General features: G+C 39.8%; 2 protein-coding genes across 4 annotated transcripts in view; both read left to right on the top strand.

Annotated features, from left to right (window-relative positions):
* Window positions 1–14,745, top strand: part of zak (sterile alpha motif and leucine zipper containing kinase AZK) — a 38,058-nt gene extending 23,313 nt beyond the window's left edge. For 2 of the 3 annotated variants that reach the window (XM_041807106.1, XM_041807108.1), the window contains 9 exons: window positions 4,282–4,326; window positions 4,412–4,442; window positions 4,544–4,683; window positions 4,771–4,833; window positions 4,919–5,008; window positions 10,177–10,293; window positions 10,416–10,490; window positions 13,451–13,601; window positions 13,719–14,745. In XM_041807106.1, coding sequence (XP_041663040.1) covers window positions 4,282–4,326; window positions 4,412–4,442; window positions 4,544–4,683; window positions 4,771–4,833; window positions 4,919–5,008; window positions 10,177–10,293; window positions 10,416–10,490; window positions 13,451–13,601; window positions 13,719–14,440 — 1,434 coding nt within the window. In that variant the 3' untranslated portion in view covers window positions 14,441–14,745. The other variant, XM_041807109.1, reaches the window with a different exon arrangement.
* Window positions 14,746–15,446: 701 nt separating this feature from the next.
* Window positions 15,447–19,584, top strand: cdca7a (cell division cycle associated 7a). Its single transcript, XM_041806576.1, has 10 exons — window positions 15,447–15,662; window positions 16,368–16,508; window positions 16,606–16,725; window positions 16,817–17,020; window positions 17,114–17,191; window positions 17,281–17,472; window positions 17,563–17,691; window positions 17,771–17,920; window positions 18,021–18,157; window positions 18,249–19,584. The coding sequence occupies exons 1-10, from the start codon at window positions 15,642–15,644 to the stop codon at window positions 18,280–18,282; spliced, it is 1,206 nt and encodes a 401-aa protein (XP_041662510.1). The 5' UTR covers window positions 15,447–15,641; the 3' UTR covers window positions 18,283–19,584.
* Window positions 19,585–20,129: the final 545 nt, after the last annotated feature.

The raw sequence follows: 20,129 nt of genomic DNA, 5'->3' as shown, positions 1-20,129 counted from the left end.
CTATCTCAGACGGAAAACACACACACACGCACACACACACACACAAACGTCCCTTCCTGTGTTTACATGAACTAGCACCAGCTTTTTTATTATTAACAGCATTACAGCACAGTTCATAAATCATAAATACAATACATTGCTCTAAAAAGCACATTTTAATTTGCATATTATATTGTCTTTATAATTGATCAAATCAGGAGATGTTAGACTGTTTTCTGTTTTGCTTTTCATTTTGCATATATTTTTTAGTTTCCCTCCTATTTTTTCTTATTTTTAATACATCACAGGCTGTAGCAACTCTCACTGATGGTTCATAATAACTCTAGATGGAACAACTGTTTGATTCAAATGTACATTTTGAACATGTAAAATAGGACAAGCTGCTCTAACATTAATAAAAATTATAATAATAACAGTAAGTGGGACTTCTAGAATAATAAATCTGGGTCTTTCTCTGTTTTTATCAGTTAACCAAATCTGTACCGAACCGTGACCTCTGTGAACCGTTACACCCCTAGTGTGATGTGATCTCTTTTTTTACATCTACAAAACAGTGGTGCAGCAGCATTTTGAACAAGTTGTATATGGTGTATAGATGACTGACACCAAAATTAAGTGAATTGCAGTAATCAAGTCTGGAGGACGGCTGCACAGCGGCGGGTTAGTGCTGTTGACTCACAGCGAGAAGGTCCCTGGTTCGCTTCCCAGTCAGGGCCTTTCTGTGCGGAGTTTGCATGTTCTCCCTGTGCACGCATGGGTTCTCTCCGGGTACTCTGGCTTCCTCCCACCACCAAAAACATGCTTGTTAGGTTAACTGGGGACTCTAAATTGCCTGTAGGTGTGAGTGTGAGCGTACCTGCTTGTCTGTCTCTGTCAGCCCTGCGATTGATTGGTGATCAGTCCAGGGTGTACCCTGCCTCTCGTTCAGTGACAGCTGGGATAGGCTCCAGACCCCCAATGGGATTAGCGATGTAGAAAAGTCACCACCAGCTGTCACGTGTCAGAGCTGTTCACATGTGTAGAACCTCTGAGCTTCCTCTGAAGGAAATGAAATGAAAATTAAAAGTGTTGACTGAGAAATGTTGGAAAAGCCACGAGAATGAGAAGATTATCTGCACCATTTTTGCACTGTGGTTTACCAACAATGCCCTTGCATCCTGATGCAGACTGAATGCTGCTGCCTTCATTAAAATCATGTTGATTTTGGTGCATCCAGCCTCTAGCCTGCAGCAGTGTCGAATTATGCTTTGTGCATGCAAAAGACTAAAGTGTGGTGTGGTTTCCTCTGTCTTTACTCAACTTTGTGACTGTTTTTGCCACAGTAGCGTGCAGTATAGATGTCTTGGAAGTTGTCAGTCATCAGCACACAGGTTCTATTGTCTTAGTTTTAATAGTGTGCTGAACCTTGAATCAAGAGCACTAAAATCCCCTCCTGTGTTTCCTCTCTTCCTGCCCTATCCTTCCTTATTGCTCTGTTCTGTTTCCCTTAAAAACTTCTTTCTTAAATCAAATCTTCAGTTGATGATTGAAATGTTCCTGTTTTGTCATTCATGCTCATTGATTGACTTCCCTCCTTTCCTTTTTCCATCCTCTTTTCCTTTCCTCTGTGTGTCTCCCTGTGTCTCTGCCTCTCAGCTCTTCTTATCCGTGGCTAAAAAGCTAAGTGCTCAGTCGTATTATGAGTCAAAGACGGAGGAGTCAAACAGTTCACAGATGTCCTGTCAGATCACAGCCTCTGGTAACGAAGAGGTGAATCTGAAGTCGGGGATGATGAAAGGCTTTGAGGACGTGTTTTCCTTGGACTTTGGCCTTCCTGTGATGTATTCGGGCATGAAGGTCAACATGCGGGCCGGGCAGAACTCCTCCGTGTCGAGCTGTGTCAGAGCAGGACACAAAATCAACATGACTTTCAGGAAAGGACGCTTTTCTTGGTGTGACAACAGCAAATAAGGCTCTGTGAACAGCTGCATCTGTTGGATACTTAGATCTAACTTAAAGCACAATTTGTGCTATAAAAGCATACATGTCTTACGTCCTTTAGCATTTCAATTAAATTACTTTTACTTTATCTCAGAATAATCACACATTCATGTAATTTCCTCTGCTTTATAGAACTTGTATAAAGTATGAAATAGCTCTGTGTAGCAAAGAAACGTGTTATGGATTATATTTGTAACCCTCCACCTATGGAGGACCTATTATGGATGTCATTTACTGTATGCCTAATGTACTGGATGTATAGTGGCATGCTGTGAAGAAAGAGCCACGTGAGCTAGTTGCTTAGAGAAGGCCAGGCTTTTATGATGAAGTGACATTTTGCTGACATTAAGATTGGCCAATTTGTTCTGGATGTGGTGGAGTGCAGTTGTTGAGACGCAGTCTCTTACCAGGACGAGAAAGTACACGTTTTTTTTTCCCACTGACTGACCCTGGTTCAAAACAGCAGGAGAGGGACTTTTCTGTGTGATTGTCAGCTTTAGTCTCTTATTTTACTTTTCAAACAGGCTTTTCTCCGAGGCCCAAGATGAAAATTCAAGACTGAGAAAAGATTAAAATTCAAGCTTTATTCTGAAGGCAAAGTATGGCCATAGAAGAATTATTACAAATTTTGGCTGTCAAGATTAATCGAGTTAATCGTGATTAATTAAGGCCCACAAGTGATCTGGCTGCAGACCTCCATATGGGGCGTTTTTGGCTCATCTGTTGCAGACCACTACAATGTGGCGACCTCGATGGTGGGGTGGGGAGTGACGTACCAACCCTTGTTGGGTTTTTCCTTAGTTTTTGGAGTGTTTTTCTTAATTTCATCACCCTCCTCCTCCAAAAAAAAAAAAACAACTAAAAATATGTTCTATTAACTAAGAAAAATAAAGCTGAAATAGCAGTTCTGCTCAGTCTTACCACTTCATGGTCCCACAGACTCTAGCCTGCAGATGTGCACTGTACAGCAGAGAAATGGTATTAGCATTAATGCTCAGTTCAATGTTATGCTTCATCTGAGGGAAAGACATGCTTCTGTGAGCACAGCCCATTAAATGTCCCTTCGCTTGTTATCATCAGTCAGTCTCATGAGGATATAATCCTCTGTATTCCTCTGTTGTTGCTTGTTAGCTTCCTGCCGTGAGCTAATATTCCTATTCAAACTCTGCTTGTACCTCTGTGCCATCTAGCCTCTCCTCATACTAGACTACACATAACAAAGAAGCACAATCATAAAACCGGAAGCTTCCTTGTGTGGCTGATTTACCTGCATGATTGTGTCAATAAAGCATTTTCTTTCTACTGAGTGCTTTTTTATTTAAAATGCAAAAATAGTCATTTATAATAGAATTATGTTCCATTAAAGAACCTTTTTTAGAAAGAAAGAGACTGATCATAGCATAGGCCATATTTGGTAACATTTTAACCTCTTATATGAAGTTTTTTTCTCTTTTTAACTCCTTTTGTTCTTGTTCTGGTCACCCATCATCTCTGTATTCCACATGGGGGCAGAATTGTGTGAAAATCCCTCAACTCCAAATCTTTTTCTTCGTCCTCAAAAACTATGACCCCGTTTTGAGTTTGAGACATCTTTGTCTACAGGATCTTTGTAAAAGAATCATCAAGCACATTTTGGAAAAACAATAAACTGCTTGAAAAGTGCAGCTAAGTCACTTTAGTGAGACTTTGGCAGAGTGAGACTGTTTCTAAATCTGTTTACTTCCGAGCGGCAGCGCTGGAGGAGGCGGAAAACGCTGCAGGGCTGAGTGTCTTTATGAAGCACGCTGAAACATACGGCAGCGACCGTCTATTGAGAGCACAGTCACTTTATAATCTGAGCTGTTATCAGACGTCGTGGGAAGAATACACTGAATGGGGATTACTCATTCATTTAGTCATCTTTCCTCCAATTTTCCGTTGCATTATTTCTGTCATTACACACCAGCCTCATGAGCACAATGATGAAATCTTTATTTTGGCTGGCGAGTTTCTGCCTGATTACATTTAATGAGCAATAAATGATTTATCATTCAAATAGATCACGTTAGATCAGTCGGATGGACATTTCGGTTTGATATAGACCATTAGAGGCGAGTCGTCTCAATCCTGCAGCACAATAACCAGAAAAGTAATGGCTTCCAAGATATGGGGAAAACATGGCTATTTTCCATTTTAATAACATTTACTTGAGCCTTGTGATTTTGACTTGAAGATCTGTCTTTCATAAACGTACACATTATTTTTACTGTCTGCATCCACCCGGATTCTACTGCTGGTATTTGTGTGTCTGTTTTTATGCAGCTCCTGCCCACTCTCGACATCTACACATGGACAGAAGAACATGTGGTCTGTATCTTTGTATTAAGCTCTTTGCTAAAGATTTAATTTGATTTTGACTTGCAGCTATAAAAATTTCACTTTATCCTTGCAGTATTTCTGGATGCAGCAAGTATTTGGCGCAGGTTTGTTCATTTAATTTGCTTTGCTGTCATACTTTTGTAGCTTCAGACTCTTCACGGTTGATCTGAGGTTTAAAAACTGACTGCATGTCTTTCTCTCACAGGTGAGGGCACGAGTGGCATGCAACTGTACGCTGACCTGTTTAAAGAAAACCACATCACAGGAAAGAGGCTGCTGTTGCTCTCAGAGAATGACATGCGGGACATGGGGGTCAAGTCCAAAGGGCATGTCATGCACCTCAAGGCAAGAGTTAATCATTGATTGGTCTATAAATCATGCATTCTTGGAGATTTGGAACTGCAGTTAACCATACATGTTCTATTTTGGCAGGCTGAAATTGAAAAGTTAACTAATGATTACCTTGGGTTTGTGCACTTTCCGCCACTGTTAAAGGTAACTTTCTTCCATGTCTAAATGAAGTGCTGCTTTTTTATGATTTCTGTTTATTCATAATTGAGCTTTTGCTTCTTTTCTCCAGGATGAGCTGGAAAAGGAGGTGGAAAGGGTGAAGACTGTCAATTTGGAGCTGGTGTTTGGGTACCACTGGAAACCAGGGACTGGGACATCTGTAAGTCTCTAGTATAACATGGTGGAAACTAGGGGTGGGAATGGCATGTTTACTTACGATACGACACAATATGATTTGATAGTTTTGCATTATATGATATGATACAAAAAAATATGTTGGGGGTTGTGGGGGGCTGGAGCCTATCACAGCTGGCAGGGTACACCCTGGACTGGTCGCCAGTCAATCGCAGGGCTAACATATAGAGACGGACAATCAGGCACGCTCATATTCACACCTGTGACCAATTTAGAGTCACCAGTTAACCTAATGAGCATGTTTTAGTGGTGGGAGAAAGCCGGAGTACCTGGAGAGAACCCATGCATGCTCAGGGAGAACATGTAAACTCTTTACAAAAGCTGGAAACCAGGAGCTGCTATCGAGCTTAACTCCATTAAGAACTGCATAACGCAAACCATGGCGACTACAGACACGTCAGTACATAACTGTTGTCATTTGTAAAAAAGAAAACAACTCACTGCTGTTCTTTGTTCTTCTTTTAACATGGAAATTTCATCAAGTTCTGATAAAACTGGCACTTTAGCAGCATTCACGCTAATGTCTTCCGCCATAATTGCACCGGCCTCTTTCGGCCTCACGACTCCGCCGCGCCTGAAAGTACTGCCCCTCGTCACTGATTGGTCCTGTCACTTTCTGACCAGGCTCGTACAGTTTAGATGAGAGCTTTGCAAGATGGATTCGCCAGAGAGAAACACAGAATCCATCTGCTTTGCAAGGTTAGATCTCGTCTTCAAAAATGTATTCAACTGGTATTTTGACACAGATTTTAGGTCAAAGAAACATTCCATCCTTTGATTTAAAAACTGCAGTAGTCCATAGTATGATTTATCCACAATTTCATTCAATAACCCAGCCTTACTCAAAACTTACAAACGTGCATGACAAGCACTTGGAGAGTAATTCCCTCAAGTTCCTATAACCCACTGATCATTAACTAGCCGCCTGAGGGTCATATCAGACCCCCCAAAGCTTCCTTTCCGACCCCCAAAAGATCATTAAATTCAGAAAAGGAGGAAAAGAAGATGTTTTGGTTTTAAGAGTATCTTTTGGCTTTAAATGTCTGCAGCTGTGAAATCCATCCTAAAAAAATATTAATATTGAAATAGCTTCAAAAATGATCTGTTTTTATAGAGTTCACTTGTCAGCCATTATTAGTAAAAGGATAACTGGCAGAAATGTTACAAAAAGGGCCAGATAAAGTGGTAAAAAGGGGTCACAGAGTGTAAAAAATGGGTGTCAAAATGGGTTGTGGCACAAAGGAAAAAAAATTGTCAAGAAAAGCAGTGAAAAGAGGTTAAAATGTTGCAAAAATTGGTAAAAGAGGAAAAAAGTGGCAAAAAGTTTTAAAAATGGGTTAAAAGTGGTGAAAACGGTGCTAAAAAGTAAAGAAAAGGCATTAGAAGTGGCAAAAATAGATGAAAGAGTGGCACAAAGGGGATAAAACATGCAGGAAAAGTGGCTTTAAAGGGGTTAAAGAATGACAAAAATTTGGTTAAAGAGGCAAAAAGGGGCCAAAATATCAAAAATAGGTTAAGAGTGGCAAAAATATAGCAAAAAAATAGCCTGGCAAAATAGTGAAAAGGTGCCAGAGTGGCACACAGGGACAATAATTGGCAGGACACTTGCAAAAAGTGGTTAAAGAGTGTCAAAATGGGTGAAAAGTGGCAAAAATTGGTTTAAAAGTGGCATAAATGATCAAAAATGGGTTAAGAGTGGCAAAAAATGTTGCAGAAATGGCAGAATGAAGTAGTGGTTTGGGGTTAAAAAAGTGCATCTGTACACTCTTGTGCAAGGAGCAGAGACAGACACCAAATTTGACTTAAACTCTGCTTGGGTTTTAGACAACTTTAATTTTTCTTGTATGTGACAAACATTAACATGTGGCTCTTATTTCTCTGAAATTTACTCACTTAATGGAAAATCTACCTGCATTTAGTATTTGGCTAATCTTAATTTCAGACTCTGGATTGAGTGTTTACTCACAGTGATGAGATTTTTCTTCCCAGCGTGCAGACCTACAGACATGTGCCAACAGAGACAATTCAAAGAAGGTGTAATACATGGAAGTAGTTTGTCACAAAACTCAAGGGGACAACGTGAAATCGTTGCATGTTTTTTGAATGATGAATGCTGTACCAAACAGTTCAGAGAACAGTTTAATGAGAGTTGTGTCAGCCCTGGTTTATGTTAGCCTTATACACGTTACAAGAGCCAACATGAGAATCAATCAATCAATAGTTGTTTGTACTCTATAGCCAAATTCATAACCAAAGTTACACTTTACAAAGAGGGCAGGTCCAGACAGTACTCTCTGATGTGACCTGTTATAATAAAGAGCAGCATTAATCAATAATATTGTAATAAAAAGTATACATTATTATAATAAAGACCAGCATTAATAATTAACATCTTAATAAAGACCATACCCTATTATAATAAAGACCAGTGTTAATCATTAATACAAAAATAAAGACTAAACCCTTTTATAATAGACAAGTTAATCATTTATATTTTAAAAAACACTATACCATATTACAACAAAGACCAGCATAAATCATAAATATAAAATAAAGACCATACCCTAAAATAATAAAGACCAGCATGAATCATTTATATTCATGGGTTTCAGTGACATCACGTTTTGAATCATAATAAAGACTATGCCCTATTATAATAAAGACTATGCCTAGCATTGATCTCCTTGAGCACAGTACTAGCAGCATTTAGCCCCATTACAGTGGCAACAAAAACTGAGGGGTAGGTGGGAGAAAAGCTTTAAGAGGTGAGGGAAAAGAGAAACAACAAAACAACGAATGAAAGACAAATTTATGGCAGTTGTGGCCAAAGACTTATCACCCGTTATGTGTCAGATTGCTCTAACTTTATTAATAATGGTAACAATATGTGAAAAATTAGCAGCAACAGTCATGATAGGTAGAAAACAGAACAATGTAAAATTAGCATTAGCAGCTAGGAGGGTAATGAAATAGAGAGAACTACATCAATGAATATAGCGGTAAAGTAGTATTACTTTTAGGTTCATTGTACCTGTTCTAGTATTGATTATAGAAGAATGATGTTAACAGATGAAGCAATGATCACTGTAATACTAGCATTAGCAAAAATAATGGCAGTGAAGAGAGAGCTGTATGGAATATATAAAGGTTATATAAGCAATGCAGTGTTCTTAAATTCACTTTAAGATTTGAGGTAATTATAGTAGTTACACTGCTGCTACTAATAATAACAATAAATGTAGTTGTTGGAGAAGGAATGGAGTACTGCCATGCGGGGTCGAATTTGCAGCGAATCTATGTAAATAGTTTTTTAATATCAATACTGGGACCAGTTATTCTATAATTGTATCACACCAGTCAGGACAATGATGTATTGCTATTTTGATATTAGTTCCCCCCTACAAGTATACCTAAAAGTTAAGGACAATCCCACAATCAAAAATAAATGTACTTGCACTGACCAGGGCTTTACTTGTCACCATTTTTAATAGGTTTGTTAATAATTGAACCATCCTAGATGCATGCACAGAATCATGTTTTCGCCATTATTGAATCTGCCTCCTTGTACTGAAGCTGTTTGTTCTGAGGATTCATGGTGACGGCTGTTAAACTGATCATTGAAGGCATCACTAGACATGTATAAAACCAGACAAATAAACATTTCATTCCCAGCCATGTAGCACATCCACATCCAAGTCGCTTGCAGCCCTTTGTTAGGGTCTCAAACTGTGGAGAAAGGGTGGCTCTTCACTTGCTGTTTGAATTTAATCAAAAATAGCCCATTTAGCCAGAAGTCATTTTCTTTTTAAAAGGCAAACGTTATTTAATCTTTCAGCTGTTCATTGTCCCATCATAAATAGTCCTCTTTCAGTGTGTTCGGCAGGGCTGAAACGAGCCTGCTAATTGCCTCCCATTTCTTCTGACATGTGGTGGTTTAGTGGGTAGAAAACACAGCAGGGAGAAGGAAACAGGAGGCTGAGAAAATGAGAGCTAATTATTTTCCCCTGCCTGGTGTCAGGTTCCGTGTCAGCCTTGTTTTTACAAACTGGAAGGTTTTTTTTGCACTAAATAAAACAAACCCGCACTGCATTTTTTTTTTCCCTTCGCCCCTCTTTGCTGGCGATGTCATGGAAGCAGCTGCACTTCTCAAAGACAAAATGAGGGCCTGCGATTGTGCGGCCACCATCTGACAGCCACTGAGGGTCCCCTACTAATGAGGATATCACCGTGCAGCCAAGTGAAAGGTGCTGAATTATGTATGAGTTGTCATTAGACGCACTCGGGTCCTAGGCATCATTACCAGACATTGTTTCTGCTGGAGTGATTAGACTAGCGTGGACCTGGGAGCCCCGGTGCGACCGTCCAGCGCCGGCACAGGGGCCACTGGTGTGTTTCTGAGCCAGAGGCTCGCTGAAGCTTCCCCTTTGAGCCTTTTCCAGCCCCCGGGGACGAGGCAGGAGAGGGCGAGGGCTCCTCAGACGAGTGTGTTAGTGCCACTCCTCTGATGTCTTTCTCTGTGATCACTACACAATGGATTGGCCCGTGCCATGAACCCCGGGTGGTTAAGCAGTGACCTGTGGTTTTGTGGACGCCGTTTGGGGATCGGCAGAATCATTACTGCTTCGTCAGCATTCAGTATGCAGGAGAGGAGGGCAAGGGGATCATTCTGATTTGTGACTCCTAGTGAGGACTTGATGTGTCCCACATGCAGCAAGTGAGGAGGAAAAACCTTCATAAAAATTTCAAATCAAAGCATGACCAGAATTTAAATGTAAACATAGAAATATTTATTTTGTTTTTTTTCTAACATTTTGATTCTCATTTGTACAAGTTTTTAGATTTTTCTATTTAATAATGGAGGACTGATTCTATTAAATCTTTCAGATATTAAAATATTTTAACTACCTGTATAATCTATTAATATATTAATGCCTTCATTTCTTTCCTTCCAAGCAGAGTGAGGCTTTGAGGCCAAACTCACCACTACCATCAAACTTCCTCTAGGTTGTGCTGTTGGTGTATTTACAAGTGTGGCCAACTTCTCCACTCTCAGAACTTTTCCATATAAACAGGTGTTGTTTCAGAGTGTACCAGACCAGGCCTTCATTATCTCACCATGCCTTATTTTTCAAGGACTGCAAATGGAAAATGTACTTGGAGCTGGATGGAGACGACGTCGCCGTCACCTATATCAAGGATGTCATCTTCAACGCCAATAGACCGGATGTGGAAACCCTGCGGATGACAAAGGTGACGACAGAAACACTTACAGATCTAGTTCAATAATTTGTTTTTGCTTAATTTGATCTATTTTGGCTTGTTTTACTTAAGAATGTCTGTTTAATTTGGCCTTTTTTATTATTGCAATGCAGCCACCTTTTGTGATGGACAAATGGATAGTTGGAATGGCACAGAATCAGCGAGTTGACTACACAGTAAACTATGAGGTTTGTAAACTCAGCAGTGGTTCTTAAGACCAGTGGTTCTCAACCTTGGGGTTGGGACCCCATTGGGGGTCATGAGACACTAAGAGGGGGTCTCCAGATTCCCTAAAAAAACGTAGAATATCTTTTGAATTCCACTGCTGCAACTTTACACCAATGTTGCAAAATTTTGCCTAGTTTTCATCATTTTTTTTTCCCACAAATTTTAACACATTTTTGCCATTAGCACTTATTTTTGCCAATTTAAACCCTTTCCACCACTTTATTTTTGCCTGTTTTTGCCACTTCTAAACCAATTCTTGCCACATAAGCCAAATGTTGCCCCTGTTATTGCCATTATTAACCCCATTTTACCACTTTTTATGCCCAGTTTTTCCCATTTTAAACACATTTTATTATCTGATATGCCCATTTTTGCCAGTTTGACCAATTTCTGCCAATATCTGCATTTTTTTTTTCTCAGCACCATTTTTCTTCCCATTTCACCAGATCTTGATCAATTTTTGCCAATTTAAAGCCTTTTCAGCCACTTTTTCATTCCCTTTTACCACTATTTATGCCCATTTTTGCCACTGTAACCCCTTTTTGCCCTTTTTTTGGCCTTTTTCGCCATTCTTATATAATTTTTGCCACTTCCAACCTATCTCTGCTACTTTTAAGATCCAAATTCAATTCCTTTTCCACCTTTTTTTGCCATTTTTAGCCTCTTTTTTCCATTTTTAATACTTTTTTTTTTTTTTTTTTAACGAAATAGATTTACATTTCTAAGAAGGCTATATACTACACAAATGATTTAAAAAAGAGATTTGTTTCATTGATAAGAGTGGTTATTTTTCCAGGTTAAATACAAGATAAGGATATCACAGCTTAACACAGACCATGATTTTGCTGACCTCCATGGTCCCCCAGTTTGGCTGGGCTCCATAAACCTCTCCCCTTTATACCCCCTTATGGACGGCCTTGTCTGTACATGAGTATTCTTGAATGTGCATGGCTGTGTTCAACCACCTTCAGGTACAGTGGGGGTCCCCAGTCTCTGGCACCTTTATTTTGGGGGTCATGGGCTGAAAAGGTTTAGACGCTGTAAATGTGAATTTAAAAATGTATCAAAGGCTGCCACAAAGTAAGGTGAACAACATTTTAATACTTTGTATCAAGTTTTGATGCCATGTTTATTTGAACCACCCAGTCTCCATTATCTTACTGAAAAAGCACCAAAGCTTAAAAAACAAAATGTAGATTCTTCAATCATATTGCTAACCAAAGCTGCAGCAAGCAAAAAAGAAAACAAAAATAGAAGTGCTAGACAACTTATATTGAGTAATTTTAAAATTAATGCTGTAAATGGATTTTAAAAAAAATTCCAATTAATTACAGGTTTTTAAATTTTAAGAGCAATTTAAATTGCTCTTATCAATATTATGAGAAGGAATTCATTAAAGGTAGATTTATGGCTTATAGTAATGACATGATCAAATCAACTTTATTTATATAGCATTTATAACACAACACAGTTGATCCAAAGTGTTTTACATTGTAAATACAGAAGACAACATTAAAGACCCCGTAAGGTGATAATAAATTCAGATTCAGAAAACTTTATAGAGAGGTGCAGGAATGAGTCCTAAAACAGCTAGTATTTTAGCACTTCCGGCTCCCTCGCCTGAAAGTCTATAGGATTTTTGAATTAGTTTTTGATTAAATGCCTGAAATAAGGTCTGTGGTGAACACAAGCGCAAGAGTTTAACATTTATCCTACAACATAAAATACGTCTGAAACATGCCCCACCTTTGAATTGTGTATCTTTTCATATCTTAATAAAGGGGGTTGCTAAAAGACAGCTAGCAAGGACTACAGCGTTAGTGGAGAAGACTATACGTCATCATCTGAAGCGCGGCAACTGAGCCTGCCGCTCACTTGTATCCTCAGGTGATTACGCTAAATTCAGTTGACTGTGTTGTAGTTCAATATAGCATGACGTTGGATTTTTACTTTCGTCAGATTAACAAACCAGATATGATGCTTATATTATCAATTTATGAAGCTTATCTTTATGAACAAAATGTGTAAGTTTCATAAACTTTTATTGGACACAGATCTTATTTTCAGCAGTAATCCAAAAACCCATTTAAAAACCCCATAGGCTCGACGCCGAGGGAACCCATGCAACGCTAACTTTTTGATTGCCTACAAAATTACGTCACGGCTGCACCGCTCTATTGTCTGTCGTGATAGAAAATTGTCATAGGCGTAGCTCAACATACAGTCCAACATACAACAAAAGACATGACAAAATAAAGACAATACAGTCCTAAAAACAGAGTAGAAGTGGCGAATGCAGTCAAGCAAGACAGAATAAACAGATAAACTTAAAGTGCTTTGTGCAAATATGCCTTATAGGAGTACTGATAACAGTAGCTGTCAGGGTAATGTTTATTGTTTATTAGCAGATTAAAACAACCCTATTAACTGAGTAGGTACTGAGGAGTTGTAAAGTGATCTTTTTATGATCTTTACTTATTTGCAAAACTAGAGAACAGATCTCCACCCAGGTTTTTCAGGTAAAGTCACAACCAAGGTTATATTATCTTGGGATTTTTTTGTTAATTTTAGTTTTATTTAGGTCGCACTCACACTAGGCCATCCGTACCGTGCCTGGGCCTGTTTGAGCCTCAAGTCCAGTATGTTTGACCAGTATGAGTGCATTTGTTACGTGCTTGAGTGCGGAACGCTTCACAGCCCCAGCACGGGGGGGCCTGGGCGCGGTACAAATGCATATTGTATCATTTCAGCAACCATGGTCTGGAGTTTCCCTGAAATCTTTGTGAATTAAAAAAAAACATTTAGTGTTCCTATGACTTCCATCTTTGTTGTTGTGTTATTAGGTATTGGTATGTTTGATTCTACGGCAGCCCTATCCCAAAAACATTTTGTAAAATCCAGTTCTAATTTGACTCTTCAGAATGATGTTAAGTCACCAAAGTCTACTAGACACAGCTCTACAATGACGTGGAGTCTAGCAGGGGGACAAGATGAGATCAAGACTGTGGAGCTGGTGATTGAAACAGCGCTAACTAACATTGACTGGAATCCCAGAGACAGAGCTAACTGTGGTAACTTTTTGAAGTATTTGATGGCATGAAATTTTGACTTTTTCAATTTTGACATAGTAAATGTATGTGGTACTCCATACTTTTGTATTGACCCTCTGTATATATCCTCTTATTTAGACATTGATCCCTCATGGATGTACAGTGTAAAGCTAAAGCAGATAATGAACGAGAAATCCCAGCAGGCCACTCCTCCTCTGGCTGCCTTCAGCAGCTCAGATGCCCGCACTCTGCCTCAGTTCCTGTCTGCACATGAGAGCCAGAACTATTCCTATGCTGGAGCTTTGCGTCGCTCTCCCAGCCGTGTCCATTCATCTCCCTGGATCGACTCACGCAGCTCCTCTCCCACCACCAGCCTGTCTGCCAAACTCTCCCCACTTCACCTTGGATCAAAGGGCAGCAGCCCATCCAGCACGACATCAGAGAGCACCTCAGAGCGGGAACGAGAGCGCCCCCTCAGTGCTGGGGCAGTGAATAACCACGGCAGGAACCCCTATTTTGGGAACAGGTTAACTGTGGGAGGGGGACAGGGGAGGGGTCAGGCATGGACTAATACAAGAGGTAGCTCTATTTATAATAAAAGCAGCAAAACTTCACGACCGCCGGGAAGGCCACGGTCTAACAGCTACAGTGTCCCCTCACAAAACCGGCCCACAATGATACCAGGTATACTGTCTGTGACAGGAAGCCCCAGTGAGGAGAAAGAGGAGGGCAAAGCCAACGATGGAGGGTGGATCAAAGTGGAGCGGCAGAAAAGAGTACCACGTCAGGACAATAAACAAGTCAGAGGTCGACCGAGGAGAGGAGGAAGAGGGGGGCGTGGTGCTGGAGGAAGATCTTAATGTGGGCCGTGCTAGACATGTAATGCACTGAGAGGTTTTACCCCTAAATTATGTGTTCATGCTTTTTAATGAACTGCTTTTTAAAGAATCACTGAAACCTATTATGTATATACGTATGACCTAGGTTTTTTTTTTTTAAACTGGCTACCTTCAGGAAAATTATTTATTACTGTTATTATTGTCATAACAGACTTTTCTGTCAGCCTTCTTCAACTCCCTTTTCCCATCAAAATCAAATGGCAGTGGTTACATAAAATAACTATTTCAGCACAGTTTCTAAAGAAATAAATGTTTTAACACCCCTATCCAAGATTGTGTAGAGATGTTTTTCTGAATGGTCTCTTTGTCTTTCTCTGCATTGTTTTTCACACAGAAATAGGACACACGCTGCTGATACTACTGGTTACCAAAAGTCATATAAATCTTTAGGTGCAAAGGTTTATTTGATGTGGTGAGCCCCACCCGCCATTGTCTTCAACATTGTTTCACTTTAACTTCCTGTTGTACAGAAAAAACACACAACTTTACCCTTTTTACAATTTATTGCCATTCTTTTGATATATACTACCGTACTTTTCCCTGTGTTGCAACTTTATTTAATGCCATTTCATGAAAATTCCCATTGCTAATAAGTCTAATAGTTTTAATCAATGTATTAACCTAAATAATGTTTAACTCAGTGTACATAAGACAGAGTCGATTTAGTCTTCACGTTATATATATTCCATAACTGTCATATTAAAATATTTTTTTTTAATTACAGCTTGACTTGACAAGAAATACGTACATTTGACCTATATAGATGGATGAATGAAAAAAAACCTCATTTACCCGCCTTGCATGCAAATTCCTAAATAAAAAGTTCGCGCCACGACAGACTTCCTGGAAGATCTACCGCTTTCATTCACTCCGCGGCCTTAAAATTAACTAAATAAACGTTGTCTTGTTTTTCAAATAAATATTCAAAACAATTGATAGTAGTCGTAGTTAGTTACTGTTTCGATTTGATCAGCTCTTTTCAAATAAACTGCGCTATTTTGTTAAAACCTGATTAATATATTTTATGTGGCTTGAAGGACCTTCGGGTGGCGCGGGAGATGAACAGAGTCTGACTTAGCTGCAGGTCCTGCTTTGTCCATTGCAGATCTAGTGCAACTTCTGTTCGTGGGTCTCAGCGCATTTCGGACGATTTTAAAGAAAAATGCCCTCCACACGCTCCAAGGTAAGTGAAAAAATATAAAATATGATGCATTAGAAAATAACATTGTTTTATTTTAACCTTTTTTTTTTGCTAACAAATACCGATTCTGGGCCACTTTTTCCAGTTAAGATAAGTTTCTTTCTGCACTAAGAGTGCTCATTGTTACCAAAAACTGCATTGCAGGATTAGCTTAATACACGATAAATGCATATTTCGAAGTAATGTAAACGCACAGAATTGAACCTTCTTCATTTCACAATAAGTTTGACAAGGAAAGGGAAATAACGTTTTTTTTTTTTAAATTCAGTACCAGTAAAATCCTCTCAGTAATGCAGAAAACCACAGTAGTGGTATTTAAACTTTATGGATGTGTCGCCCACATTTGGCTTAAATCGTGGATAGGGGTGTGTCCCGTAAGCTGGTCTACTTTGAGACCCTAAACACGAGGTCCGGTCGATTTTATTTCTTGTAATGATTAATCCACCCATACAGTCGTTCGATTCTTACATTTTCTTTGTTTTTTTTTTTTTAAGTTTGTGTTTGCTGGTCTCAAATACTTGATAAAGCTCTAGCCTCATTAAAAATGAAAGTAAGATAACTTAAAGTGTTTGTGAAGCAGTTAAGGCCTAACAATACAACCACATTTACTTACTGGTTATAATCATTATCGAGTTCTTAGCCTTTTGGACCTACCTGTTTGATAAACCCACTCGTTTCCTTTTACAGACACTGGCATCCCAGCCTCAGTCCACCAGGATGAGCCTAAGGAGCTTCCGCAGCGTCCCCCTGGTTCCCATGGAAACATCCTCCTCGTCCTCTGATGACAGCTGTGATAGCTTCGGCTCTGATGGAGGCTTCGCAAATACGGTAACCATTAAAGTCCAGCACTTCTATTAATAGGTGGTAAACATGCAATGTCTTGGTAGACCAATCTGAAAGTCAACATTATTTTTTCTCTCTTTAGAAAAGCAGGTTGAGACCAACGAGAAGGATGTCGGAGAAGCCGAAGGTGTTTGAGACATCATCAGAGGAGGACACGTGCACTGGATTTGAGAGCATGATCAACAAGCAGATGAAAGCCATGGTACAGCTGAGACTTAAATGTGACTGTAAAAGATTTAAGACTATCGGAGTGTACATGAATGTTAATTTAAGCATGAATTATTTTATTTCAGAAAGTAGATGCTGGACCACCAAAGCGTGGCCGCAGGTCTAACACCTTGAAGGTGGCCATGCCGTTTCCTACTAAAAAGACAGGCAAGAAGAGGCCTGCATCTGAACCACTGCCACAGATTAAAGCCAAGGACCCAGACTCTGAGGATGACGAGGAGAACTTCATGCACAAGAGAGCCTTGAATATTAAAGAGAACAAAGAAATGGTAGGACCAGCTTTGTTAATAAATCAGAGCAGTTTGTACTCTCAGAAATCTAAATATCTAATATTCACTCATTTATCCATTATTTATTTCTAGCTTGCAAAACTTATGGCTGAGCTTAACAAGGTCCCGGGTCTCTTCCCAAGAAGATCAGCCATGTCTGCTTCCACCACGGTAATTTAAACTAAAGAATCTGTCATCTCAAGTATCCTAACTGTAAAGAGCTGTCAGCTCAGTATTAATCGGTCTGATTTGATCTTCAGCCTCGTTTGGCACCTCGGCGCTCCATGGGAACGCCAGGAGAACGCAGGAAGAACCCAGAGCGGCTGTCCAGAGTCCACACCAGATCTCGCACCTTGGTTGATGGACCCCCTAGCCCGACTCCAGAGGAGGAGCCTGAGGATAAATTCAGCCTGGTTCGCAGGAGCCGCTACTACGAGGAAGTCGATGAACCAGTAAGTCTGATTTTCCATTTTTCGTGAAACTCCTCTGACACAGAAAAGGCAAAAACATTTTTCTGACAAAATTTGTTTACCTTATTACAGCCTCGTCGTCGTACCTTCACTGGCTCAAAGGCTATCCCTCATGTTGTACGACCCGTGGAGGAGATCACAGAGACCGAGCTGCAGAGGATCTGCGTAAACGTTCGAGAGAAAGTCTACAACAGCTCCACTGTAGGTCCAAAAAGAAACCACCTGAGTAGCTGAGTTTTTTATACCATGGGTTGACTTTAAACATGCCTGGTTTTTCTAGGGCTCCACTTGTCACCAGTGCCGCCAGAAAACCATTGACACCAAAACCAACTGCCGTAATCCAGAGTGTTTCGGTGTGAGAGGTCAGTTCTGCGGCCCCTGTCTCCGTAATCGCTACGGAGAGGAGGTCCGAGACGCTCTGCTGGATCCGGTAAGTGCATTTAAATTTAAAACTCAGAAATGATCATGTACATGTGCAGGATGGTTCTCATTTTCCTCTCTCTTTTTTTTTTTTTTTTTTTTTTTTTTAGGAGTGGCAGTGTCCGCCATGCAGAGGGATCTGTAACTGCAGCTTCTGTCGGGCAAGAGACGGTCGCTGTGCCACGGGAGTGTTGGTTTACCTGGCTAAATATCACGGCTATGACAACGTGCATGCCTACCTGAAGAGGTGAGTGAAGCATCTCATTACAAACAGATTTTTTAATGTAACATATAAAGTTGGTGCCTTCTAAAAAATAATATTCTTTACATCATTGCAGCTTGAAAAAGGAACTTGAAGAGGGAAGCAACTGAAAAACTGAGGAGGAAGCTGATCCTGGACCTGGCTGACGATGTGTTCACACAAATTGTCTTACTGTTTCAGGCATAACGATGCTTTAAGTTCCTGTTGGTGAAATTTCACAAACTTTTGCATTAGTATGCATCAGGGAGGATCTCAAAAAGCTAGCTCTCTAGTCTTTAGTTTGCATTGCTTTTGTTCTCATAGTTCTCATAGAGGAGGGCAGAGCGGATCACACTTCAAGGACATTTTTATGCAAATTTTTAAACTGTTAACTTGTCAAAAAGCCCTCTGTGAAGCCATGCTTGCATGGAAATGATCTTCTAAAAATGGATTTTGCATAAACAATTGCTGTGGTAAACAATGCAAAGCCAGATGTCATGTGATTTAAAAGCTAAAATGCATCAAAAATGTTGCTTTTTTGTCCAAATCATTGTGTGCACATGGCTCACATACTTCAAAATGGTTGTATATAATCTCACTGCTTGTTCAAAAATCTGATCTGTGAAGCAGAATCATCATACCTGCTGTAAAAGTCTTTGTTTTTTTTTTTAGATCTGTTATATTTTACATTGTTTTAAATGTATACATCTTGGGCTTGCTTGGAATTGAATTCCCCACCAAGTAATCATTCTTTGTGCCTTCTTTGTATAAAGTGTATGCTTATGATGGTCTTTAAATCTCTTGTTGTAAATATTGGTGAATTATATGTTGTCTTTTAGGTAAGAAGTGACCTGGTGATCTGCTGCCGCTGAGGTGGAGCAGGTGGAAAGGGCACAGACTGGGGTCCACTGCTTCTCTCTTTCAAACCCTGTGTGATATAGTACAGCGCCTGGTTAAATATCCTTCATTAGATAACCGTCACTAATGGTGTGGAAACAATTAGCACACTTTAATGGGACTCTCATACCTGTAAATCATTTGATCCTGTTAAAGCCCATTTTCGCTCTGCTGCAGTCTCTCTGGCTCATTTTCTGCTCGACTCTGTTAAGTAGGAATGGTTTGAAGGTGCTGCTGAAGTGGCTATAGAGTTATGGCTTAGGTTTTTTCTTCTTCAAGTGTAACACTCAACACACATGACATGGAATTAACCTTTATGCTGTTAGTCTCTGAAATGTTCTTGGTTCGACCCGCACCAGGATGCTCTCTGATTACATGATACATTTTGAAATAATCAACGGTTAAGATTTCTTCTTCAACGTAAATGGCAGGTAGAGGTTCTCTTACCACGGCTTGTGTTTATCAGATACTCCACTGTACAGGGAGAGTGATGCTGAACTCTTGATGGATATTATTCTGTTAAAGCTTGTTTGTTCTCCATGGGTGACCTGTGTATTTTCATTAAAGTGTTAATCACAGAAAAAATGTCAGTGCTCTTTGATTGTTGGTCATAATCAAACATGGAAGAGAAAGTCTGCATGCTGTTGGTAACTCAGAGGAGTTTTAAATTTTACTGCTGTGTTAGTCATTAGGACAGTTTATTTACCTGATGCATGTCTTCCTTTTCTAAAAACTACAAAACTGAAGCCTTGATTGAAAAAAAAGAAACTTACAGCAAAGAACAGTATTTTGTCATTTCTTCTGAATTTGAAGGTCACATATTTCACCCCTTAAAGACATTTTTGTATTGGTCTCAGAGGTCCCAAAAGCATGCCTGTGAAGTTTGTGGCTGAAAAAACACTCCAGTATTTGATTCTGCATGTCTAAAAACCTCTCTGTTTCAGTCCTGCTCAGAACCAGCTGTTTCTGTGTCTGTGGCTTTAAATGTTAATGAGCTGTCTGACTCCGCCCTTCTCAGGAAATAGATGTGGCTCTCCAAGAAGGGTCTAGCTGCAGCCGCAGCGGCTACCAAATATGCCCC

The sequence above is a fragment of the Cheilinus undulatus genome, linkage group 15 (assembly GCF_018320785.1).
Source record: "Cheilinus undulatus linkage group 15, ASM1832078v1, whole genome shotgun sequence".
NCBI lineage: Eukaryota > Metazoa > Chordata > Actinopteri > Labriformes > Labridae > Cheilinus > Cheilinus undulatus.
The sequence above is the reverse complement of the archived record's forward strand: the minus strand, read 5'-3'. Positions and strand labels throughout refer to the sequence as shown.